This window comes from Hippocampus comes, unplaced genomic scaffold, assembly GCF_001891065.2.
Source record: "Hippocampus comes isolate QL1 unplaced genomic scaffold, H_comes_QL1_v1.1 scaffold190, whole genome shotgun sequence".
In the NCBI taxonomy this organism is placed as follows: Eukaryota; Metazoa; Chordata; class Actinopteri; order Syngnathiformes; family Syngnathidae; genus Hippocampus; species Hippocampus comes.
In genome coordinates this window covers 114,364-139,636 of record NW_017805121.1, presented here as the reverse complement: position 1 = coordinate 139,636, position 25,273 = coordinate 114,364, and the positions used below count along the sequence as shown (strand labels likewise).

At 52.8% G+C, this 25,273-nt stretch overlaps 3 protein-coding genes across 6 annotated transcripts in view; 1 reads left to right on the top strand and 2 right to left on the bottom strand.

Annotated features, from left to right (window-relative positions):
- Nucleotides 1-230: 230 nt before the first annotated feature.
- On the bottom strand, nt 231-5,475 carry fbp2 (fructose-1,6-bisphosphatase 2). The gene is made up of 7 exons (XM_019866013.1): nt 5,114-5,475; nt 4,116-4,278; nt 3,937-4,029; nt 3,028-3,168; nt 2,757-2,894; nt 994-1,113; nt 231-473 (listed from the first exon to the last, which is right to left on the bottom strand). The coding sequence occupies exons 1-7, from the start codon at nt 5,284-5,286 to the stop codon at nt 288-290; spliced, it is 1,014 nt and encodes a 337-aa protein (XP_019721572.1). The 5' UTR covers nt 5,287-5,475; the 3' UTR covers nt 231-287.
- An 869-nt stretch (nt 5,476-6,344) lies between these two features.
- On the bottom strand, nt 6,345-9,722 carry fbp1a (fructose-1,6-bisphosphatase 1a). The gene is made up of 7 exons (XM_019866012.1): nt 9,479-9,722; nt 8,254-8,416; nt 8,092-8,184; nt 7,845-7,988; nt 7,552-7,689; nt 7,163-7,282; nt 6,345-6,605 (listed from the first exon to the last, which is right to left on the bottom strand). The coding sequence occupies exons 1-7, from the start codon at nt 9,646-9,648 to the stop codon at nt 6,408-6,410; spliced, it is 1,026 nt and encodes a 341-aa protein (XP_019721571.1). The 5' UTR covers nt 9,649-9,722; the 3' UTR covers nt 6,345-6,407.
- Nucleotides 9,723-12,332: 2,610 nt separating this feature from the next.
- Nucleotides 12,333-25,273, top strand: part of kank1a (KN motif and ankyrin repeat domains 1a) — a 21,562-nt gene continuing 8,621 nt past the window's right edge. Inside the window, exons 1-2 of one of the 4 annotated variants that reach the window (XM_019866005.1) lie at nt 12,333-12,637; nt 20,876-20,996. In XM_019866005.1, the coding sequence (XP_019721564.1) occupies nt 20,960-20,996 (37 nt within the window). In that variant the 5' untranslated portion in view covers nt 12,333-12,637; nt 20,876-20,959. Of the gene's footprint in view, nt 12,638-19,558; nt 19,641-19,681; nt 19,771-20,579; nt 20,641-20,875; nt 20,997-25,273 lie in introns of those variants that run through there. The other 3 variants (XM_019866007.1, XM_019866008.1, XM_019866006.1) reach the window with 3 other exon arrangements.

Sequence of the window (25,273 nt, the reverse complement as noted above, 5' to 3'; positions counted from 1 at the left end):
TGGAGGGGGGGGGGGTCGCAATTATGACCGTAAGTACAATTTGGGGGGGGGGTTGAATCAAATACATCGGGTAGAAAGAAAAACAAATACTGTAGCTGGAAAACAGCATTTTTGTTTTCTTTCCTGTGAGAAAAAAAAACCCCAAAACAAAGCCCCAAACCTATGCCAGAACATCCACGTTCTAGCCTCAACAAGGACCACAGTTGAAGTTTCGTGACACGTTTTTCTGCGATTGGCAGTTTATTGCTGGTCAAAGTCGGTCCGGCCGAAGGCGAGGCGGCCGCTCTCTAGCGGTACTTGTCGACAAACGCCAAATACTCGTCGACGTCTTGCGGCGAGCCCACCACGAAGGGCACCCGCTGGTGGAGGGCCCGAGGCCGCACATCCAGGACCCTTTGGGTGCCGGTGGTGGCCGCGCCCCCCGCCTGCTCCACCAGGAACGCCATCGGGTTGCACTCGTACAGCAGGCGCAGCTACACCAAGACACACAAATGCACGGAGACGCGCGGGTCAACGTCGATCGGACGATTCAGTTGACTTCCTCTTTTTCGGCTCGCGGTTTCTGTCATGCTTTTTGTCGCTACTACGGTATTTTCACCTTTTTTTTAACCTTAGAATCTCAAGAGGGGGACTTTAGTCTCGATTCTGTTCCCCCGCACAGAAACCAAATACGTGTCATGACTTTCCATTGTATACTTAATGCGCGATTTGAGCATTTCCGTGAAGTATTGGCTTGATCTCAAACGTCAAATGTTTTTGGTCTTCTCGTTCACGAGGTACTTTGTCGGATTTGTCTTTGCGTTTGGCTGCGAAGCGCGCTCGTTTGCTTTCCTCGGGTGGCGACGACAAAGCTTCATCCGCGTCATCCCGGCCAGCTGTCATCCGCTCGTCACTTTCACTTCCCCGCGCGGCTCTCGCTTTTCTTCCGCGCCGTCACCGCCGCCTTTCTCAAGAAAGCCAAAGCAGGCGCCGCGGGAGAGCGAGCTCGCTTACCTTCCCTTCCGGGTTTTTCTGGTTGGCCGGGTACAAGAAGATACCGCCGTAGGCGATGGTGCGGTGGACGTCCGACACCATGGAGCCCACGTAGCGAGCGCCGTACGGCGTCCCACCGTCCTGCGGCGCAAGAAACAAAAGAGCTCGGGTTCCGGACCGCCGTTGAGACAAAAAAAAAATAAACACATTTCTATACCGCTCGAAGAAAAAGAAAACCTAAACAAATTCAAACTATACGGAGCGATCGAAGAACGGAAAATCGCAACACCAAAAATATGCAAATGATTTTTTCCCCATGTGCAAATAGACCCAAAACACACATTTCAGGAAGATGCGATTCGAAATAAAATACAAAACGTGATGTTACTGCCTATATTTCACATGAAGCAGCTTGATCGTTGGTGTCCTGACGTCATCTCGAGGCGTTTGTTGGCCGGAACCAATTATCGCCGATAAAGGTCCACCCGACCTTAGTTGCCGTGCACACTTACCGGCGCGCGTTAAAAGACACGTTTTGGAAGCTCTGCGGAGCCATTTTTGGAAGAAGACGATCGTGCCAAGAACCGACCGTGAGAGGCAAGACGACGACGGGCAGGATTTCGGCGAAGGTTAGCCCCTTATGGGTGCGAGCCCACGAGCTTTGTGTGTATTTTATGTTCAACCAATTGTCTTTTCTTTTGCTTTGGAATGCTGTTCACTACTTGTTCCATTTTGGTCAAATGAGCCCAATGAGCCGGCGACTGGTCAACGTCAAGTACTCGAAAGAGATCTTTACCGCGGAATGAAAAGAGCCCAAAAGCGTCAGAGCAGGTGCGTTTCCTAAAGCGTCTGTTTCGATGAGTGCCGGTTCCCCAAAAGCCGCCACGCAAATGAGCAAGTGGGCTCCGGCTCCCCTCAACGACTCAAAAGTCCGCCGCCGCCGCCTGCTCAACTTCCCTTCTAATTTCCCAGCAAAAGCGACGCACGTGCAAGTGCGGTGGTCGTGTCAGCGGGGGCGACTGGCCCGTCCAAAGTCCGCGAGGAAGCAGGGAAATTAGCTTAGCGTTGCCACAAGCGCGTGACCTATTCATATCTCTGCCTGTTTTTTATTCAGTCGTTAATGGTGCACACATCCCTCGACCATGCTATTTTTGGTGAAGTCTGCTTTTTTTGGGGGGGGGGGGGGTACCTATGGCATCAAATCGTAACGGAAGTGAAAAGAGGAAGCACTAACAATTGTGGCTCATGAATGTGCCACCAAGTAGTTTGGGTCAACTTCCAAACTTTTTTTTTTCCATTTAGTTACGCTTTGTAGTCTGACCTTAGGCTACCCCCCCCCCCCAAAAAAAGGTACAAAACGACGAGCCCTTGCGCAAATCAGGAGCTTGAGATGGAGCTTCCACTCCGTGTGCGGTCTTCTCCTCTTGGTCGACGCCCCGAATGGCCCCGCGTGAGCCCTGTCGAGAAAAGCCGACTCGCGGCGGGGGCGCTTCCGGTCATGTGGTCGCCGAATCACGGTGCGAGCATCACGCGCCCATGGCGAATGCAGTGACTCAGACCTGAAAACAGGAAAAACGCGCACGCGACGTCCACCGCGTTTTGTCCGTGTTTCCGGAAATCAAAGGCATTTCTCCTACGCGTCGCCCCCTTGTCGCCGCGCCGACACGTGACCGCCGCCGCCGTCGCCAAGTGCTGAGTGCCCACATCGCAGACAGGAAGCCGACGGCGGTTGCTGTGAGGATACAACTCACCCCTATGCGCCCCCCAGACGGCAGCTCGCTCACCTCGGGGTTCTTCTTGCGGTCGATGTAGTGGTTGACGGCGGGCTGGAAGTATTTGGCGTAGCCCTCGTTCAGGCTGTAGATCTTCCCCCTGGGCTTGATCCGCACGTTCCTCTCGGTCAGGATGAACTCGCCGATGGCCTGGCCAGCGGCCGCACCGGGAAGAAACAAAAGCAAACGATATACCGGCGTTTTGTTGCCCGAACGTAGTCACGCGCCGGAGCGCCGGCACTCGACTTTGCTCCGAGCGCGACTCTTTTTGTTCACGACTCACCGGATCCAACGTGAAAAAGTTGAGGCCGGCGCCGGTGCTGAGGGCCACCAGGGTGGCGCTGCCGTAGAGGGCGTAGCCGGCGCACACCATGTCGCGGCCCGGCTGGAGGGCGTCCTCCTCGGTGGGCTCGCCCTCGCTCACCTGCGCGGACACGACAATCCAAAGGTGTGCTCCGCCCCGCTTTGCCAGTCCAAATTCACCTCGGGCGCTACTCCCGCGTGACGTCGCCCCCTCAAGTGTTTGCGGCATCGGCCCGTTCATGCCTTTTGGTATTCACGCCTTACGTTTGAAACGCTGCGCTCGCCTCGCTCCTTGATGAGCAAAACTGCTCCTCCAAGAAAAAAAAAAAAAAAGCTGGCGTTGAGCCTGACTTGTATGAAAGGCTGTTTGCCTTTTTTGGAAAGCTTACTCACTGCAGGGGTGTCCAAAGTGGGTCCTGGCGGGCCGCTGTCCGGCCCGTTTTCGAGCTCTCCCGGGAGCAACACGCCTGATTCAAATCATTAGGATGGTTTTCATGCTGCTTGAGAGCCGGCTGAGGAGCCGATCATCTGAATCGGGTGTGTTGCAGGAAGGAGAGCTGAAAACGGGCAGGACAAGTGTGTGGCCCCTCCAGGCCCGGAGCTGGAAAAGCCTGCTGGCTGAAAGCAATTAATCGCCTTTACCCGCTACAACATGGCGCCCTCTTTAGGCCGCAAGGCGCTACTACAAATGTCAAAAAACCAAAAACCAGCAGCACAGAGGCCTTGACGGACGGCTGGCTGACGGATTGACGACGAGATGAGGGAAAGATGCGAGCTCGATCGATGGCATCTTGAGATGAACCGACAAAAAAAAAAATTGTCCATGTCGGCGGACGTGTGAATGAAGAACCGGTGGAGGGAACGGAAGGTGAGCTGGCGAGAGACTCACTCGTTTGTAGACGGCAAAGATGGTGCCGATGGAGGCCAGGCAGTCGATGTTGCTGGAGCCGTCCAGAGGGTCAAAACACACCACGTACTTCCCCTGGAACCAAGCCCGACGTACGGATGAGACGTAGCGTTAGCGTGCGCGCGCGTGGTCGACGTCGCGTTTGGATTTTGCGCGCTGACCCTCTTGTCTTGGGGCGTGACGATGAGGCCCTCGTTCTCCTCGGAGACCATGCAGCAGGTGCCGTAGGAGGCCTTCAACATGTTGAGCAGCAGCTCGTTGGACAGCACGTCCAGCTTCTTCACGTCGTCGCCGGTCACGTTCACGCGGCCCGCCAGGCCCTGTCTGCGCCCATCGCAAAATTGAGCCGTCCGCGGCGAACTTCGACCCCGCGCTGGATAAACTCACTTCAAGCGTTCAACGTCAAAGTATCGTTGCGGGAACACGAAAGTCTTCTTGTTTTGTTTTTTTGTTTTTTTTGTAATTTCAGAATACACGCTTGAGCCCCTCACCTTTGCTGCTTGGCAGTCGCAAATTCAAATATTCGCAGGCTTCACCATTCTTCGCTGTTTGATTACCCCCCCTCTCAAGTTTCTCTTTTTCGCTCGAGCCAAAACAAGAAAGGGATTGTCAAAGTTTTCCATTGCCGCCATCTTGCGGCCTCCCAGAGAGCCGAGCGGATGCGGAAGAGGCGGTCGCCAAGACTCATGTCCCGCTTTGTGCTGATTGCAATTCGATGAGATGGCGGCTGTGCGTGTGCTTTTCTTTTTTTGTGAACACGTTAGCAGAGAGCTATGCAAATTGCGCCCCCCCCCCCAACCAATTGTCAAATAGTTTCTTCCACTTTGCACTTTGTATATTCTGTCTGGAGTTCAGATATCAGCACTAAGGGACCCCAAAATAATGATTTATTTTTTTAAAATTCATTGCACATGCATTTTAATGAATGGGCCGATTCATTGGTTATGAGTTTTAATTGACAAACTGTCCACGTCAGTCACCCCCCCATCCCCAAATAAATAAATAAATCGCTATCCGTCTGCTCCTCATAACCGCTTTCCATTTTGCTCACGCGAAGATGAGTCTTTCCTTTGGAAAAATGGCATTTGACTCTTTCTCCCGGTTTTCGAGAAGACGCGCGGTGGCCTTCGGGGGCGGACGAGGAAGAGGAGCTACTCACAAGTGGGCCAGGCCGGCCCTGCGCACGGCCGAGGAGATGGCCTTGATGGCGGTCATCACGGCGTTGAGCAGCTGCGTCAGCTCGCCCGTGGCCCCCTTGGCCTGCCGGCCCGTCTCCGTCACAAAGCGGGTCAGCGTCCACACGTCCACGTCAAAGGTCGACGGGTCCGCCATGCCGCTTCCCGCTGAGGGTCGCCGTCCCGACTCGGCCCGAGGGAAGAAGCGAAGTGAGGCCGCTCGTTTCGGGGGGAGCTATTTGTGTGCGCGCGGTGTCGGGTGTCGGCTGCGATCGCTCGCTGCTCGCCGCGCCGTGAAAAAGCTTGGCGAGTTCATCTTTTGTCAAGTGCTTTCGTGGACCGATCCCAAAATGATCGGCATCCTGTCAAAAGCAAGCGGCGCGTTTCCCCGCGGAGATCCCGCACGAGGGCCACGAACGGCGCGTTTATCCGCCGACGCCGTTGACGCAGAACCCAGCCAAGGCGGCACGTCGTGCGGGGTGTTGCGCCCTCTCCCATTTTGGGACTTCCTTTGACCCCATTCCGGAGTTGAGGTCACATTGGCGGTGTCCGAGATCCTGCAGGTGGATTTTCCACAGCGAGCGGCAAAGGAGGCAGGCTGTCCGGGTCGTTAGACTTCACACGCCCGAGCGTCTTTCACGCAGAGATGCCAGCCTTCAGAATGGCGACATTTATGCCCTTTGGACTTTGACGCAGATCGCGGCTCGCTGTTCAATTTCCCGTCGGCCTTTTGCAGCATCCCCCGCAGCTCCTTTTGAATTGAAGCATGAAGCCCTGGCGCAAATGTGACACCTAAGCCGGCAAAATGCGGGATGCCGCCGCATCCGTTCGCCTCCGAGCAGCAATGCGGCAGCAAGTCGGATCCCATCTTAGCTTTTAAACACGGAGATCCGGCAAACAGAAAACAAAAGAGGAGAGAGAAAGCTCTCTGGGAAGGACGAGTTCGCAGGGGCCGCCTGAAAGGTCAGCGTAACCGGAGCACAGCCGCACCGCTTGAGGCCGAGCGCGAGCCGCGCCAGAAGGGCGACGGCGAGGACGGAAGCGGCTTGCGACGTCAGGTGCTTGCGTTTTGTTTTGTTTGACATTATGAAGCATCGCAAAGAGCTTCGCTCAAGTTTTGGTCCTTCACGTGTATGTCGCTTGTGTGCGTTGTCACGGAGACACAAGGGAGGGCGGGGTGAAGTGAGAAGCATTTTTATTGGCGGGCCGCACCGGTCTCGGCCCGGTCCTTTCACGACACGGACGACGAAAGCGGGCGCTCTTCTTCCCCGAACGGGGTCACTTTGCCGATGCGGCGTGCTTGCGGCAGACGGCCACGTAGTCGGCCACGTCGTCGGGGGAGCCCATGGCCACCGGCGCCCTCTGATGGATGCTGTGGGGCCGGATGTCCAGGATGTCCTCGGAGCCGGTGGAGGCGGCGCCCCCGGCCTGCTCCATGATGAAGGCCATCGGGTTGCCCTCGTAGAGCAGACGCAGCTTGCGGGGGGAGAAGGCCGCCCGTTAATTTAATATCATCGCGCAGCGCAGCTTTGACATCACCCCACACGCCCCAAACTGGCAAAAAGAAAAAGATGCCCTATTGGCAAACGCCGCCTTTGAGGCGGTCACGCAGCCGCGGCGGCGGTGGCGGCAATAAAGCTTCCGGTGAACATCAAATTCAAAAAAGAAGCCAATGTGTTGAAAACTGCTCCACTGGGTTGACACTATTACGATGCCTCCGTTTGGTAGCTCTCTGTGGAAAAATCAACTCTTTGGACGTTTGAAGTCACAGATGCATTGTGCTTTTGCCGAATTCCACGTAAAAGGCGAAGGCAGACGATGCTCGAGTCGGGAGGCGCATCAGCAATGATCCCACCTTTGCCGCTTTCTGTATAAAATAGGCGAAAATGGCTTTTTGTTGTTTGGCAGGATTGCCGCGTGAAAATTTGCAGGGCTGACCTTCCCGCGAGACTTTGGATAACGTGAGCTTTGGACCCGGAGGGGTGAAAGAGGACGCGACTGGTAAAGGCGGCGTCGCTGTCGCCAGAGCTCACCTTTCCCTCGGGGCTCTTTGCGTTGCCAGGATACATGAAGATGCCGCCGTACATGAGCGTCCGGTGCACGTCGGCCACCATGGAGCCCACGTAGCGGGCGTTGTAGGGCTCGCTGCCGTCCTGCGGTGAGTCGGCCATTAGCTAGTTAGTTAGCATTAGCCGCCGGCTAGTCAAGAGCGAGATGTCACTTTGGCGGTGCCTTGCGATACCGCTTGAATATCTCCCCCGACCGCGTTTGTCATTCAAAAGGCTCCGGTCAGCGTTTCCTGACGGAACGGACGGAAATTTGAAAGGAAACGAGGCCTCTCGATGACGAATGGACTGTCCAAATGATTGTGGCAAACCGCCTTCCCGGAGCAGCTTTGCCCGACGGCGATCGGCAACGTTACCCGAGGAAACTTCTTCTGCTGCAAATACTCTGTGACGGCCGGCTCAAAGTATTTGGCGTAGCCTTCGTTCAAGCTGTAGATCTTGCCCCGCTTTTTGATCTTCACGTCGCGGTCCACCAGGATGAATTCGCCGATGGCCTGCGGAGCACAAAGCGTGCAAATCATTTCTTTACATTCCGAGGGCCGGTCAAGAGGCCAGCGGCGGTGTTTTGGACCGACTGGAATGGAGGATGGGCTGACTCCAAATGGCAGAGATGCCACCAAGGCCCGAATTAGACGGAGAACGTACTGACCGGGTCGAGCATGAAGCAGTTGACGCCGTGTCCCGTGGAGAGCACCATCATGGTGGCGCTGCCGTAGAGGGCGTAGCCCGCCGCCACCAGGTTCCTGCCGGGCTGCAGGGCGTCCTCCTCGCAAGGCTCGCCGTCCTCCGAGGCCTGCGGGACGAGACCGCGGACGCTGGTGGGTGGGCGGACTCGGGAGCGCGTCTCGGAGCGGCGCGGCGCGGCGGCTCCTCGGCCCGGCCGCTTCGGCCGGCACCTTCTTGTAGATGGCGAAGATGGTTCCGATGGAGACCAGGCAGTCGATGTTGGACGAGCCATCCAGCGGGTCGAAACACACGATGTACTTGCCCTGAGGGGAGGACGTGGTGGCTCAGCCCCGGCGGTCAAACGGCGCCCGCGTTGTTTCGCGCGCGCCTACCCTGGTGTCGGGCTCCACGATGATGGCTTTGTCGTTCTCCTCGGACACCAGCACGCAGGAGGTGAAGGACGATTTGATCATGTTGATGACCAGGTCGTTGGACAGGATGTCCAGCTTCTTCACCTGGTCGCCCGTCACGTTGGTGCTGCCCGCGATGCCGAAGCTGAGAACGACACGCCGCGCGGGACGGGACAGAGCGTCAAGGTGCAAAAGGGGCCGCTTGCCGCTCGGGGGGGGTTCAGCCCAAACGCACCATCTTTTTTTTTTTTTTTTTTGGGGCGCTTTGACGACTGGAAACAAGGAAAGCCAATTGGAAATTCCTTTCCACTGAATTTGTATTCTTTTGAAATCAAATACTGCTACTCTGGGGCAAAATATGAATTTGCACATTACTGTTTTCTGTTTGTCCGGTGACATTTCCGCATCTGTCCAAGTGATTTTGTTTTTTTTCAACCAATACTTTGTTGTCAAGAGTCAACATTTCGAGGGCTACTTTTTCCTTTCACTTGAGTCGGAGCAGTAATCGAACCCTGAAGTACTTTTTGGCGACGTACGCAACTGACATTTTTCTGGCAGACTATTTTCATCCAATCCAAACGGTGAAGGGGCTGTCACTTGTCTACCTCTGCTCTTCAGGGCGCTTCACACCTCACTCACCGACGGATGACCCAGCATCAGGAACAAGGACTCTGTATCTTGCTCAACGGCCGGGCGTTGAACCGCCACTCTCTGTGTCGGGAAACGACCGCTGAGACCTTCAGCCCCGCCCGCAGTGTTCCGACCCGACCACAAGGCCACCCGTTTCCTCCTCATCGTGCGACTCGTTCCATTTTGACACGCTCAACAATGTAGTTCCCCTTTGATGACGTTTCCCCTTTTCTGCGGCTCCCTCCGCTATTTGTCAATTCTGCGGCAGCGTTTGCGCACCTTCCCGCGAACACCTTAGAAATGGGGAACTGATCACTATCAAACCAGATTTGACAACGGAGCCCGTTGACGGGATGACCGGTGTGTGTGTGTGTGTGTGTGTGTGGGGGGGGGGGGCTGGGCGTGGCCTCAGGTATGCGTTTCCTGATTGGTTCGAGCCAAACCAGAATCTCCTGCTTGGTCTGTGCCGACGTGGATGTTCCGTACGGAGTCTAAAACGCCTGATCGATGATGACCAATAATTCCTAAATAAATAAATTAAGAAAGAATGTTGGAGCCGGTGTGGGCGTCCACTTACAGGTGAGCGATGCCGGCTTTGCGGACGGCGCTGGAGATGGCCTTGACGGCCGTGCACAGCGCGTTGAGCAGCCGCGTGAGCTCGCCGGTACCTTTGGCCCGCCGGCCCTCCTCCATGACGAAGCGGGTCACGGTCACCACGTTGGTGTCGAAGGTTCCTCGGTCGGACATGATTGACACCCCGCCAAAAAAAAAAGTTGTCGTCGTCCAGAGGAGGAAGTGCCGCGAGGCTTAAATGCAACTCTGACGCGTCCGCGGCGGGCCAATCGGAGAGAAGAGAGGAGACGGGGGGGCGGGGCCTCCGGGGCCAAACACAGCTTGGCTTTGTGGCAACTTTGGAGGCGATAAGATGGAGTGTGAGCTCCACAATGCAGCGTGACTGCGCACTCAAGTTGGCAAGGAGCACGTTTGATTATGACGACACACAAACTAGTTATTGCTCCAGCTTTTGTTCGAATCGCAGGCATTGAACCTCGTTCAGTATGTCACAATTTCACCCCCCCCACACACACACACACACCTACCTAGACCAGCGGTCAGTTTGTACGCGTGGGTGTTATTTTCCAACTTAGAACGAAAGTACTGAAAATGGATTTTCTTCCAGATGCGATGTTAACGATTGAACAAAGGTGGTGGTGTTTAGGGGCTTTCCAGAAAATAGTTTTATTTTCCAACTTAGAACGAAAGTACTGAAAATGGCTTTTCTTCCAGATGCATGTTAACGATTGAACAAAGGTGGTGTTTAGGGGCTTTCCAGAAAAGCGTCGATACTGGACCGACGAGGATTCCGATGGCGCCAGCCAGATGCAAATTGTGGAGGGGTTCTTATTCTTGGGAGCAGCGCAACATCAATGCCAGTTTCAAGATCCCCTCGACAGCGTTTTGCATCGTGTTGGCATGAAGCTGGGGGGCTTTCGGAAGTCCTAGGAATGTGGTTTCGTTCAATACACGTTTTTTATTCACCTTCATATGTAGTGACAACACTGTGTTCTTGGCTTTGTTTGAGCGCCTTAACAGTTTCCACATGTCAAACAAGCCATTGTTGTTTGTGTTTGCGGAGCAAGACAGCCCAGTGAGTCGTTGACTCGCACGCAGACCTCACTTCAACCTTTGGCTCAAGTGTGATGCAAAATCCATTCCTCTTTTGCAAGTACACTTGATTTCAGGCTTAAATCCTTTTTTTAAACTTCGTTTTCAGTTCCGATCTGTCTTTTGGTCGCTGCTCGTAACCGGCAAACTAATTCAACACTTAGCGTGTGTTTTAAAGTGTATTTTTTCCACTGTAATGCCATCACACTTGTAGGGCAATCACATGATGCGACTGGGAGCGGTGTTGACAATTTGACCACAAATGTAACTGTCGATGGAGAGAGCGAGAGGTCACTCCTGAAGACCTTCTATGACTCTGTGGTGGCCTCAGCCATTCATGACGGCATCGTCTGCCGGTCAGGGAGCATCTCAGGCCGGGACAGAGAGAGACCGGAGCGACTGGTCAGGAGGGCCGGCTTTGTCCTGGACACTCTGGAGGAGGAGGCGGCAACGGGAGGATGCTAGCCAAGCTAAAAGCTATGATGGACAGACCCTCCCACGCCCTCCAGGCCCACCCTGACAGCACCCGGCAGCTCCCTTCAGCCAGAGACCGATCCACCCGCGCTGCAAGAAGGAGAGCTCTCGCCGCTGCTGTCAGGTTATTGAATAGGCAGACCTGAAAACCCGGGCTCACCCCCACTCAGCCATTTTATGATTTATATACTCCTTGTTCTTCTACTTCTCCCTTTCATTATTTTGCTGCTTTAAATTGGGACGTTCTCCATTGTGAGAAAAACAAAGGTTTTCTTATCTTAAAATATCGTCGAATTAGACAACGGTAAAATGTTCGCCAATCTGTGAAATATTGACTACCACTGACATTGATATGTATTTATATGTTGAAAATTCTTATACGCGCAATATTCGTGTCATATTAGGTTTTAAACTTCTGGTGATGTGCAAAATAGTTGGACTGCACATTGAAACTTGACTTGAATAAATAGTAGTAAAATAAAAACTAAAATACTAATTTTGGATGAAAATGTCATGTGATATTTCACAATGCTCCATTTGAGTGAATAATGATCACAAAAGGTCCGTGTAAAAATTACACTTATGGGATAGTGTTAAAAACTACAAAGGACCTCAAAACGTCGGCCATGTTATATGTGCTATCGCCACAAGATGGCAACCTCTGATCGTTCTGTTCTGTATAGCAACGACATGCACGGTACAACACTGACAACATCGAATATTTGTACATTTACACCCTCTCCCCACCAAAGTACATTGTCTCTAGTTATCTGAGTTATGGTCGTCATCTTTATCGAGGGCATAGGGGAAAAAAACTTGTCAAAAATACGAACCAGTACATTTGTTTAGCTATATCAATGCGCCTGGCTGTCCTTCTCAAGCCACTGAGCGAACTAGGTTATTTGGCGGAGGGGAATCAATTGCTACTCATGAACTGTGTGGGTGGGCAGAAGTAACAAAGTTTAATTGAACACTAAGTATTTAATATTTGGTCTTACAAATTGCGTTCCATATTAATATGAGAAAAAAAAGTTTGCTTGGTTCAGATAATTAAAAGTTGAGACTTTAATTACTCCGTGTACCCTGATTCTCTTCTTCTGTGGTTTAATTGGTGGTCGCTTTTAATGGCGTCGTTTTCTTTGCTGTAGTTTAATGTTTGAAAAGTCTTATACTGCTGAATTACGAAGGATAAAACAGGCGAGTTTAGGCACAGGTAACCAGGTTACCTGTGTCAAATAGGTGTACTGTAATAGGTTACCGTAACCTATTACAGTACACCTATTTGACCTTCGTGCTAGCATAAAGTTTGGAACCGCAGTGCGCATGCGCGTAGCCCTTCCACAAGTTGCTGCTCTCACACAAGCAAGCAAGCCAGCCAGCCAGCCAGCCAAGTGGACCAGTACAAAAAGAAGACTGAACGTCGCACGCGGGACCTGCCCGCGCTTCTGCGGAGTTTTACAAGTGGACGCGGTGGAGTTTGAAAGTTTTACTGGACCGGCGGAGCCTTTCTTCGACCCAGACGAGATCGAGCGGGGGCACCGCCGGTGTTGCGTTCAGGTTCCAGTCAGGCATCGTGAGCGAGGACACCTTGCATCGGGTAAGCCTCTATTCGGCTGTGTTCTCGTCCATTCGAACCATTTGCGTGGCTTCGCGTACCGTGGGACGGGTGCCTTTTAGCGGTCGGACGAGACAATCCAATGAAGCGCCGCCGCTTAACCGGGATTACGTCGAAAGTTTGACTGCTGCGTTGACGCGCTCGGCGTTGGCAGCTTGGCCTTCGAGCCCCGTGGGGAAAAAAAGGACCCTTCGCAAGCAGCCACTAAAATGAAACGCACTTCCATCCAATGCCCTTTCGCGTTCCTCCCACGTTGGCCGTGGACGTGGAACCGTGCAGCGGCCGAGATAGCCGCAAAGTGTCAACGTGAGGCGGAAAAAAAATGGAGCGCGGCGCTGCACTTGGCTTGCTTTGATGAGTACCACGACCCCAGTGAGTGAAGCGCGCCGTTCTTTGGATCTTGGACTTCATTTTACTCCTCACTTTAATATCGACCTCCAGCTCAAGATTTCGGTCCATAGAATAGCGATTGGCATTGTTGTCAACTGTCTGTGTCACTTGTCAGGAAAACGTTGGTTAAATGCGCCCATTTCTCCTCCTTGTATGCCACACTTGTGCAAGAACGACTCCCGAGGGGGGTTAAAAGATGTCTCTTCTCGTGATTGATGTTTTTCCTCACCTGCATCCACGCACTTCGGTGTGCGTGGGTCATTTTGAGCTTTTTTTTTTTTTTTTTAAACTCCTCAGTCTTTGGAGAACACAGGTGTCAAACTCCGGTCCTCGAGTGCCGGTGGCTTGCATGTTTTCCATGTCTCCCTGCTGCAGCACACCTGATTAAAGTGATCAGGATCTGCCCGACAGAGCTTGCTGATGAGCTGATCCTTTGGATCAGGTGCATTGTGGCAGGGAGAAATGGAAAACATTTTAACTGCCCTTTTCACCGCGTCTCCAAATTGGGAGGAAGCGGATGCTCGGCATTCATTCGGGCCTCCTGCCGTTGCTCGGACACGCCGCTCCACCTTTTCCTTGAACCCCTTAAGTTCAGGCGCCGGTGTTCCCTTTTGTGTCCGAGAAGAGCTCGAAGCCTCCCTCTGGGTTTCTGACGGACTCCGCCCCCTGCCCCCCCACTCTTAAAGAGCAGACCCCAAGGCTTCTTGGCTCTTCTTGCGGAGCGAAGCCCTGAATTCAACTGTCGAGGGGCGCGTTGTGATGGTAGTTTAATGACATTCTTTGCCCGCCGGTGTTTTTCCTTCCATCCCAAAGTAGACGGGCGGGGGGCATTCCACTTTGGCTCCCTTCATCAGCGGTGAAACCAACTCGCCGTTTGTCATGCGCCGAACAAAGCGGACACGAGCGGCACTTTGCCCGGTCCCGATGTTAGGACGCTACAAAAACACGGACTGGTTGGCCAGAGGCCAAGCTGCACCGTTTGTGTGTTGACCGAGTCAACTTTTGGGCGAGAGTTTTTGTTCCAACTAGCGGAAGCAAAAATGAGCGACGTGAGCCGCGTAGCGTGGCCGTGAAGCTCAGTCGCTTCACGCCAAGCGGCAGTTTGGCGGCCGGCGAGCGATGCTCCCCTTATTATCCTCGACGTAGAACGACCGCGATTTACCGAGAAGACCGTCGTTCCGAAGCGCAAGGAAGGCGCTCGCTAGGGTGATTGGACTCTTCCCATTGGGCGTTTGAGCCGCATTCCCTCGAAAAGTCCGTTGAAAAATGTCCTTTTATTTGCCACTTGGGGGCTGAAAATATTTCGGCGGCCATTGGGGAAGCCACATCGGGATGAATTTGTGGATGAGGAGGTGTTAATTGCCGAGCTTGTTTTTCCCGCTGGGGGCCTCGGCTGCGTCGGAAGCTTTTAGGAAGCGGCGCCGTCGTGCTTCCGTTGACTTGGCGGGCCGGTCTCGTCTCAACGCGAGATTGGCGCTAAAGCTGCGCGTACGCGGCACGAGCGGGGGCCGCCCGGACGCATTGGGTCGGCTTAGCCTGTCGGGCAGCACCTTGGCCTCTGTGTACTCATGGCAAAGGTCCCTCAGTTCTCACCGTGGTGACACGGCCCCTCTGTCCACAGGATGAAAGCTGACCCCCCCCTCCGCCCCTTTGGATGACGCCCCCCCCCCCGCCCCAGTTTTCGGTGCCATTCGGGTCTTTGCTCTGGGAAAAGGACTCGCGCCGCCGCTCGTCCAAATCTTTCCTCCCTGGCCTCGACCGTGTTTATTTGGTGGTGGCGCTCACTTGTAATTTTACTCTTGGCCGCACCTCTGCGCATACTTTGGACGCTCAAAATAAACGCCAAGCGAGCTCGGCGTTGACTCCAAGTGACGAATTTGTACGTGTATTCGGCGCAGGAATGTCTTTTTTTTTTTTTTTGACGGCTCCTCCTTGAACATTCTCGCCGGTTTCTGCGGCGGGGTGCGCGGAGCTCCGCGACTGGCCTGTAATTAGCCAAAGCAGCGCGCCAAGCAGCGCGCCTCAGTCCAGCTCAACACAATACCGCTTGGAACGGCTGAAATGTGCTCCAAAAAAGCATCCTTGGGTCCCTTCCTTGGTTTTTAGGTCACCGTCACACTCGTACACTTCGAACAGCTGTGGAGTCCTTTTCTTGTTGGGAGAAAGTACCGTGTCAAAATCACAGCCAAGTCATTTTGGTTTAAATGCGATGGCGTCCGTCCCACGAAGTGCAGTTCAGCTGCTTTCGTCTTTTTAGGAAAGTGCAAAATATTTTGAGTTGTAGCCGCTAAAATGAATCCATCATCCGTGTTCATTCAAGATCTGTTCAAATGACACGAGGGAGAGAGCGTGGGGGGGGGGGGGCCAAACTTGCGTTTTCTTTCCCTTGCGGTTGGACGAACACTCCGGGAAAGCCCAAAAGTGTGTTTCCCGAGGACGCCTTGTTTCCTGGAACGTTCATGGCTTTCTTTTCACTCACTCGTCATGTGCTTTGTCAGGGATCGTTGATGAGCATCGTGGCAGATGTGTTTTTTTCTTCTGGCGACCTTGACCGTAGCGGACGACTTCGGCACTCAAGTTGTCCGGTTCAGCAGATGCTCAAAGTTGTCGGAGGAGGAGCTGCTCCCTCCCGATTTGTTTATTTAGCTTTTTTTCAAGGCAGGCAGTGGCTTCCGTTGAGATTTTGATCAAGCCCTCAGCTATGCGGGCGGGCGTGCGCAGACATTGCCCGGCAAGTGGAGGCATTCCTCAAAGGCGCCGCCTTCCTGCATTTAGCCACGGCAAAGATGTTATTCATTTGGCAAACGGGAACAACGTGGAAGTTGGCTCGGCCATCTTGTTTCCCACCGTAAGTAGAGCAAAGACGTCCGCCGGCACGGGCCCGTCTTGTCTCCAGGCCCGCAGATGGCAGTAAGGTACGTCGCCGGACTGGCTCCTCCCTCCTTGGGCTGGCATTTGGCCGGACCCGAACAAATTCCCCGTCTGCAAATCTTTTCATCCGGGCGGCGTTCCGTGTCATCCCGCTGTCTTTTTGGCCGTCTTTCCGTTTGGTTGCTGTCGGGGACCAGATGGGGAGAAGAAGCAAAACGTTTTTCATTGCTTGGAATGTCGGAGAAGACCACCAACATGGCCCTCCGAAACCCTTGGCAACCGTTTGCAGCTGCCGCGGGGGCTTGCCCACGCACCATTGGTGGTTTCTCTCTAATGAGTGGGTCCAAAAAGAGGGGCGGTTTTCCGGCTCCTCGCGTCGGAAGTCTCGTCGGCGTCGGCCGTTTGCGTTTCTTCCCGAAAAGGTTTGCCTGCCGGGGGCGGAGGGCGGGGCCTTTCGCAGAGGCCGCTCAATTATTTCCTCTTGCCGTCGCCAGCACTTTGTTGCCCGTGCAGATTAGCTCCCCCCCAGCGACACCGTTGATCTGATCTGCCGCTGGCAACTTTGGTAACGGAGCAGCCACACCAAGCCAATAACCAACAGCGGGGCTGTCAAACTCCTTTTTTGTCGCGGGCCGCTGTGGAGTGACGTCTTCCCTCAGAGGGCCGTTGCTCAACTATTTGTTTGTTGACTTGTTGTGAGTCGAAACGGACGAACAAAATGATTGATGATGATCTTTATGACACACGACAATTTGACATTTCACGACAGATTTTAGAAAGGATGATGGAAGTTGCCACCCATGATCTGCTTTCGCGGGCCACATAAAATGATGCGGCGGGCCAATCAGATCAGAACACTCCAAAAACATCGAAGTCATTTCATTTCAGCGGTGGAATTGACTGAAGGACGGTGGACCGTTTTGGGCAGGGCTGGCCAACATCCTGAGGAGATGTCGTCCATGTTCCATCAAGTAGAACTCAAAACGGTAGAGTAGCGCAAATTCTCAGAATGTTGTTTTGCGATGGAAAGCCTTGTCACCGGACTTTAGTTTCTCATCCGCGGGCCGCCGATGAAGCTGGCTGACGGTGGGCACGCGCCTTCTCGGGTTTCAGGTTCCAGCGAGCGAGGGGAAGGTCCGGTCGCCAAGGCGACGCCCGAGCCCTTCCGTCTTTCAGTGCAGGTGACAAGAGAATAGGGGCGTGTGCTCGGCCAAGCCACTTGAGCTCGGGCCACTGTCATCGGAGGCGCTTTGCATCGCCGCTCGCTTTGCGTCATCGGCGCAGGCCGGCGCTGCGGCCGCTCAATGTTTGTTTTGGGACGGGGCAGCAGCTGCTGCCTCTCTTTGCTCAATCTCGCGTGGACCGTTGCAGGTGGAATCGCATCCGTCAGAAATACAGCCCCTTCCCATACGGAGTGAGTATCTGCGATACCTTGGCTTTGTAAGAGGCTTACTCCTTAAAAAGAAGAAAAGAACAAGACCTGCAAAAGTTTAATCTGGTTTTAAAATGTGTTTATTTAATTGCAAAATGTGGAAGGAGTTGGTTCCATAATCATGTTCTTGATAGAAAATAGACGCACTCGGCCCAACGGTGAACGCTCGATTTCGACTAAAAGGACCAGCAGACTGAATGGAGCAACTTTGACAAAAAGCACCAAGTGATGTACATTTGTTTACATGAACACCTTTTTTTTTTTCCCCTTAATATTTCAAATGGGTCCGTTTGACCTTCCACTTGTGCTTTTGTAGTCCTCAAGATGAAGAAAAACCTTTATTTGTCTCCCAACTCGGACTTGTTGGGACTGTCCTGGAAAAGAGGTCATTCCAAATTTCCCGGAAGAGCCCTGCGTGCCAATCGTTTTTTTTTTTTGTTGTTTTTTTTGCCATGCAGGAAATTGGGCCGTAGGGACGGGGAGGGTTGTTTCCTTTATAATGCTGCGCTTTCCACAGGAATGTCATCGCACAGCGTGCACCCCCCCAAAAAAAAGACAAACATGGCAACCCCCACAAACATCGCAAAAAAAAAAAACAATGAAAAAAATTGATTTTCAAGACACTAAGAACAAAATACTAGACAAAGCTGAAAAAATACAAACATACGAGGAAAAAATAAACTGGGTGAAGATAAGGACAAGTTTGATATTTAAGTAGATGGTGGGGGGATGGATGAATGAAATAAGCAATCTTTTAGATGAGAAACAAAATACAAAAGTAGACTTCGCTCACGATCCAACTAGCTGTGGCTTGTTTAAAAGTTGACCTGCAGTATTGCGCCGGCGAGCATGCAAAGCTCGATGTTGAAGTGAGACCTTGATGTTGCCCCCCCACAGCCCCCTGTGAGACCTTCGCATTTGGGAATGGCCAAGGCTGTCAAATCCGAGATCCGAGTACCATCCCGTTCTCTCCCTCCCGCCTATCATGGAACAAATCATCTGGCTTCCACTTTAATGGGACCCCCCCCACCACCACCACCACCTTCTTTCCATCCTGCGCTTCCCCTCTTCAGGGGCCACTCCAATGCCTCTTCATCGCCATGAAAAGTGAATGAATGAGGATTGCGGAGCTGAATAAGAATGTCTTTGACACGAATGCCACGCGGTGTCTGATTTAATGGAGGCCCAAAGGGACTCACTCCTAAACTCGATCGTGGCGTCGGAGCGTTGGAAGCCGGATTTAGCCGCCAGGTTTCCAGATTAGCCAGCTCCATATCCCCGGCGGCTTAATGGCGTCGAAGCCACTTAATGGGGCCCGCTTGCAGCCGCCGTCGCCTCAGTCCAGTGAGTCCACGGCGCGATTCAAGCGCTGCAGCGCCACCTGGCGACGGCCCCTCCTGCTTCATTCAGCCCAGCGTATTATTGAGCGCATGCGCCAATGGAGCGGTGAAACAATGTCGCCAAATTGCTTCTCAAGGCTCCTCGTTGGCACTTTTTTGTTTCAATTTGACCCTGTCTTGGTTATAAACGTATTGTTTATTGCTGTGCGTATATGATCTTTGCTCCATGTACGGCATTTTGTCAACAGCGGTGGTTGTTTTCAAGTGCTCGAGAAATACACTTGAGTTGCGATGAGAATTAAAGTTCGCGCTCCTGCCTCCAGGGGTCAGTGTTGTCTAAAAAAAGTCAAGGAGAAACGGTCGCGTCCACTGGTTCCGTTCTCCCGTCCCAGCTCGAGTCGACTCAGTTTCAAGACTTCACAAAACCTAAAAGTTAATAGTATCGCGTGCAAATTAAGATCTTGCAGTGATGAATGTCATTAGGTAGACCTACTCACGTGGCCACTTCTGCTTTTCAACCAAACTTTTTTTTTTTTAACTATTCAATTTTTTTTTTGAACATATACCACCCCCCCCTACAATCTGTGACTGAAAAAAACCCCACCAATGTTTGCCCCCTGACTCACGCGTCATGCTTAAACCAGTGTTAGCATTTACCTGAGTTCTCTGTAAAAATTCTTTCTGGCGCACTTTTTCCTGTTTGCCTCCAATAAACCTGCGATTGCAACTTTTTATTGGGGGGGCACGGGCTGCCGCGCCGCACCGCGAGAGTAGTCGGCACTTTTGGCCAGGCTTTTCTGAGCGAGGAAAGGTGCCGCTCAAGTTCGGAGAGACGTGTGTTTTGTTTACGTCACATCTGAGATCAAAACGAGTCATTCAGGTTTGAGGGCACGCGTGTGAGGGAGCCGACGATTGAATCCGTCTACTTTGCTTTCTTGTTCCATGAATTCGGGTGAGTTTTGCACCTTTGCTCACTTTCGATGTCCTCGGTTTGACCGCGGCAGTTTTTGGCTCAGAATATGCTCGAGCGCTTCACGTGTCGTCGCTCGAAATACCGACACCGAAGAGGACGTGCGTTTTTGGTGAGCATTCCAGATAATGGTGGAGTCTAAAAGCCAATGTGAAGTTTGTGTTTGTCTGAAGACACAGCAAACCCAACTCGTGATTGATCATGTCAGTCTTCGCTGAAGTGACGACACATTTTTGTCAAGGTTGAAGACAATTTAGAATCTTCAATCTACCGACCGTGCGTGTTTTCAGGATCATCGAAGACATCTTCAATCAAGGCAGCACACTGTTCGTATTTGGGCCGATTAAGAAGTTGATTTAGCCTACAACTAAGCTAACTCGATGGTTTGCGAACTCGAGTCGGCCGAAGAAGCCCGAGGTTGCTTTGGAGAGCGCCCCGTTTGTCATCCGAGCTCATGTCGCTCGTCGCAAACAACAACGATGTTTTGGAGTCGAGAACGTAGCCTGTCGGTTCAGCATTTTTTGAAAATGGCTTCTAATGTTTAGTTTGCGATTAATCTCGTGTTTTTCAATCACTTTGACCTGCATGCTTTCCTAACCACGAAGGACATTTTGATGTCTTGCGCGAACTTCACCTCGGTGATTTGGCAAGCGTTGAGGAAGACTCGGCGTTCCGCGAACTTGACTGCGTTGCGGTAAAGACGGGTGGCTCAGCTCCTGCCAGAAGTTGAGCCCGACCTGACCCGGCGGCCTTTGAGCATGAGGCTGGCTCGAGCCCCCCCACTTTGGCATCCCAAAGAGGAGCCCACTTCCCCTTTTAGTCTGCACTTTGCTCGCTTTGTCACTTGACATCGTTGTCTAAACTTAGCTGTGTCAACACCCCCCGCCTCCCCCACTGCGCTGCGCTGCGGGCTCTGCTCTGCCGCCCCGCTGCTCTTTTGGGCTGGCCGCCGTTTGTGGGGACGCCAGCGTGAGGCTGACGGGTAAGGTGGACCTGCTTGAAATGGGGAACTTGCGCCGCTGGAGCTCGGAATGCTCCTCAGCATAACGAGGAACGGCATTGAAGGACCGGACGGCGCCTTTGCCGAAGGAAGTTACACGCGTCACTTAGCTTTATTACAGCGCGGTCTTTGATATCGGGTGTTGATCACATCACCGAGTTCCTCACATCTGTCATCGACATCACTAACTGGATTTGCGTTTTCATTTTGTCTCCAGGGTGCGTGGCATTCCGGACTTGATGCCGCTGCTGTTGTTCATGGTGCTGGTGCGGGACTCGACTGAGTGCGCTGGGCGGCGACCATGGCTCACACGGTGCACGTGAACAGCAACGGTCCAGGTAAGCCCCTTCACCACGCCGCATCGCGTCAGGTTGTGGCACAACGCCAAAAGCGTCGACTGGTTCGTTGTGATGGTTCCACCGGCTGAGTCGCCATTTTCGAGGCCTCCAAGTGTCTGGAACCTCGCCAGTTTTTCCAAGTGTGTGTGTGTGTGTGTGTGTGTGTGTGTGTGTGTGTGTGTGTGTGTGTGTGTGTGTGTCCTGCTGTAAATGTAGCGCATTCCACAAGTGCTCAATAGGCTGCAAGGCAAGGGCCATCTCATTTTTCACAGAAGAAAATTGGCCGGACCGATGTACGAAAAAGTCTCTTCACCCTCACGTTGTGTCCATTTGGAGCGCAGCAAATTGGTGTTCCCGATTCAAAATGACCATTGCACCGAGAGTCCCCATCAAAAGGGAATTCTTGCAAACGATCACGACTTTGTTTTGATTGATGTTGAACACAACATCCCAAGTTCGTTGGAATTGGGTTTGCATGTTTTTGGCTTTTTTTTGTCCCAAAAAGAAAGATCTGTTGTGTTCCCCGTCCAAAATGAACTGCACACAAAGGAAACGATCCCCAACTGCACTTGACATCTTCCCAGTATTCCAAAAATGGAAGCAGTCTCCGGGATGTGTTTTTCTCGGCCTTGTGTCTGATGATTGTCCCCCCCAATGCTCGCTTCTTGGGGGGAGCGGCCCCTCCTCACGCGAGTCGGAGGGGAAGAATCTGGCCAATTGCGTCCATCTTTGGTACCGTTTGCTTCTCTCGGTTCTTTTCATCCATCCATCCGTTCACTAGCGTTTATCCGGGGTGGCGTCGCGGGGCCAACGGCTGTAGCGGGGAAGGCTTGACTCCCCCACCCCTCCGGCCTTCACGTCTTCCCATGAAAATGTTCCCATGTCCCGGGGCGTCCCGGGGGCCTCCTGCATATGTGGGGAGGCCTCCTAATCAGATGCCCGAGCCGCCTCATCTGGCTCCTCTCGATGCGGAGGAGAAGCCCCTTGACTCGGAGCTCCTCACCTTCTCTCCAAGGGAGAGCCCAGACACCCCGCGGAGGAAACTCATTTGGGCCGCTCGGAGCCGGGATCTTTCTCGCTCTTTCGTTCACAGCCCACGACTCGTAGGTGAGGGCGGGAACGTCGATGGACCGGTAAATCGAGAGCTTGGCCTTTTGGCTCAGCTCCTTCTTCACCGCAGCGGTCCGCCCGGCCCTCTCCCGCTCCTTCCCGCCCCGCTTCGCGAACGAGACCCCGAGATACTCCTCCACTTGGGGCAAGATCTCGTCCCCGTCCCCGAGAGGACACTCCACCCTTTTCCAACTGAGCGCCGCGGTTTCCCAACCGCTTCGCACTCGGCTGTGAACCGCTCCGGTGAGTCTTAGAAGATCCCGGTTTGAAGAAGCCAACGGCACCACATCATCTGCAAAAAAAAAACCAAACAATTAAAAAAAAAAAAGCAGGGAAGCAATGCGCCATCTAGACCTCCCCCAGTCATAATCCCGACTTTCTAATTTCCCCAGTGTGGGACAAATAAAGGATATCTTAATCTTCTAATGATATTTCTGTTGGACATTGGATCTATCGGGCGGGCGGCTCGTTCTTGTCCAAGTCCAAATCCTCTGAGCGATCTTGGCAGGAATTTAGTGTGCGTCGTCGGTGTTGGATTTCCACGCTTTGGTGCGAAACGAAGGGCCAGTGCCTGAGACACCTGCAGACGGCTCCGCATTCCTGGCCGGACGAACGGGTGAGAGAGCGAGCCGTCTGGCCAATCCCCGCAGGAATGCGCAGCGCCTCGGGCAGATGATTTCAGACGCCGGGCTCGTTTGCAGCCGACTTGATCAAACGCCCCCGTTCTTGAAGAACGCCAATACGACGGACAGATGTGAGTGCCGAAGGCGATGGACGCACATTCAGTTTTGGGCAGGCGACATTTAAGCCCAGCAAAAAACGTCCATGCTGCAATGTGAGACCAATGCCAAGAGTGGGCAATGGCGCGCTCTCCTCGTTTGGATTTGATTCGGATTCAGAGGCCTGCCATTGGATTGCACGCCATCGATTGAGCTGCCCCGTCGTAAATAAGATTGTCTCGAGTCATTGTTTTTTTTTTTTTTGGATTGCCAAAGTGTATGGCTTGCCTTCAAAATATCTTCCCAGACATTCTTTGGGCTTGAAAGTAGGATTTCAAATCAAGCACTACGCTGATGCCTTTGCGATGGTCCGCCGGTCTGTGCCGAGCACGACTGTGGTTGATTGCCAAATAGACATTGAGGTCTCTTTGCCAACGGGCGCACTGTCACTTTGAAGCCGTCAGTCACGCCTTTGCCCCATCCCAGCTGGGTTACCGGAAGGCGCTTTTCTTTGGAGTCAGACAGTCCTCCATGAAGCGTCTCCAGTGGGTCCAAAATGCCGCCGCTCGCCTCCTGGCCGCTACTCGTAAGAGGGGGCACATCACTTCTACTTTGGCATCCCTTCACCGGCTACATTTTCGAGTTCTTTGGAAGACGTACAGCATTTTGTATACAGCGGTGGTTGTTTTAAAGCGCTCTAGAAGTAGAACTGAGTTTTGAGTTCACTTGAGATTTGCTTTTGTGACATTGCCTGTGGCGTAACCCGGCCTCCGCTCGACTTGTTTTCCTTGACCATTTATGAGAATAGTGTCGTCGCCATCGTTGTTGGATTTGGCGGCGACGCGTCCGCCTGGGACCCCGGGGGAGAATCCGCCGGTTGCTCGGCTTTGCTCAGTTTGTTTGCCAGCCCGCTCGAGAAAACTGTACGGCATGCGTGGACTCGTGTTGCTTTGGGGAAGCGGGGTTTCCTGCCTTTTTACGGGGACGGCTCTCTCGCCGTTCAAACGCCGTTTTCCCCCGGAGAAGAATGAAGCATATCAAATGTGTAGCGCAGCCAGGAAATACCAAGCAAGCGTGTGCAAGGGTGGACGTGTGCATGTGTGTCCAGAGTGCCCCTCCACCCACTTGCGTGGCGTTTTCCAGGCCAATGCTCGTTCCAGTTTGACGGAGAATCACCCCAGGAGTTTCTGCCCTTCTCTGCTCAGAGCCGCCACGGACGCCGACGTGTCGCTCGCAGCGAGAAATTGGTCAGGGCTGAGTGCCGCGCGACACTGGCGGGATTCGGGTTTGCTTGCTGGACGGCAGGCGACGGTGGCAAGCCGCTTCTTTTTTCTTCTTTCCTTTTCATCCAAATGACGGCGTAGCTATCAAACTACCGCTTGCCGTGAAGTGAGCCGAGTCCCCTGCCACTCGAGGGCGCTCATATCGCAAGGCGACGCTCACTCATCAAAAGCCCAAAATTGGGCGACCGGCTCCTCGTGTCTTGGAGAAACGTACGGTACGTTGGATCGCTGGCATTTGAAGGCATGGCTGCATTTGTCAAGCATTGAAAAGGAGTTTTCCCATCACGTCGCCGCTAACTTAGCAGTTTGCTGCTCGACGTCACCGCCGTTGAGCTTTGCGCTTGACGCTGAGGTCGCGGCGAGACATCTCGGCGGGACTCGGGCGCTCGTCCGCTCCAACAATGACACACTGCGGCGATTGTTGTTGCTCATTGATGGACTCGTGGGTGACTTGAATGAAGAGTTGGGGAAGCGGGGGTCCTTCCATTTTGAGGCCCGGATTGGTGGAGGTGGGGGACTGGAGTCACAGGACTGACCGTGACCTCTAACCTGGGCTTCCTCTTCGGGGTGGAGGAAAAAAAAAAAACAAACCAACCTGAAAATCTGAAGCTTTCCAAGCTTTCTGCGGATGGCGGCTTGTGCTGGAAGGCATTTTTTCCCCCTTTTGCACTGTTTTATAATATTGCTTTATTTCCATCTCGTATTTTGTCATCTGAATGATTTTTTTTAACATTTAATCTTGGAATTCATAAAGAGTTGAATCGTTTGGTAGTTAATAATTGTGTGCTCTTTAGATAATGTCGGGTATTTTTTCCACCCACTATTTGTGTATTGACGAATCCCTTTTCCCTGTAAGTTTGCAATGTTTTTATTTTTTCATCTACTTTTTTTGTTATGTTTTAGCGAGCCTTTGTGATTTTTTTTTTCTCGTCTTTTGTCTGTTTCTAATATCGTTTTATTCTTATTTTTTAAATATTTCTGCTTTCACTTTCCAAATGTTGCATTCTTTTAATTGTTTTCAACTCCTCTTTTCTACTATTTGTTCCTTTTTTTCGGTCTAATTTTGGTGTGTGTCGTTCCCTCCCCCCTCTAAATAATATTCGGTGTTTTCAAACTCCCCCCCCCCCCCCTTCCACCTTCAACACGTCCACCCCTCCTGTACCCC

Coding starts and splice junctions, on each gene's coding strand:
- fbp2 (XM_019866013.1), bottom strand. CDS start 5,286: ATGGCGGACCCGTCGACCTTTGACGTGGACGTGTGGACGCTGACCCGC. Junction 4,030..4,115: donor TCACGCCCCAAGACAAGAGG/GTCAGCGCGCAA, acceptor GCTTGGTTCCAG/GGGAAGTACGTGGTGTGTTT. Junction 3,169..3,936: donor TCTTTGCCGTCTACAAACGA/GTGAGTCTCTCG, acceptor GTGTCCGCGCAG/GTGAGCGAGGGCGAGCCCAC.
- fbp1a (XM_019866012.1), bottom strand. CDS start 9,648: ATGTCCGACCGAGGAACCTTCGACACCAACGTGGTGACCGTGACCCGC. Junction 8,185..8,253: donor TCGTGGAGCCCGACACCAGG/GTAGGCGCGCGC, acceptor TCCTCCCCTCAG/GGCAAGTACATCGTGTGTTT. Junction 7,283..7,551: donor AGCAGAAGAAGTTTCCTCGG/GTAACGTTGCCG, acceptor GACTCACCGCAG/GACGGCAGCGAGCCCTACAA.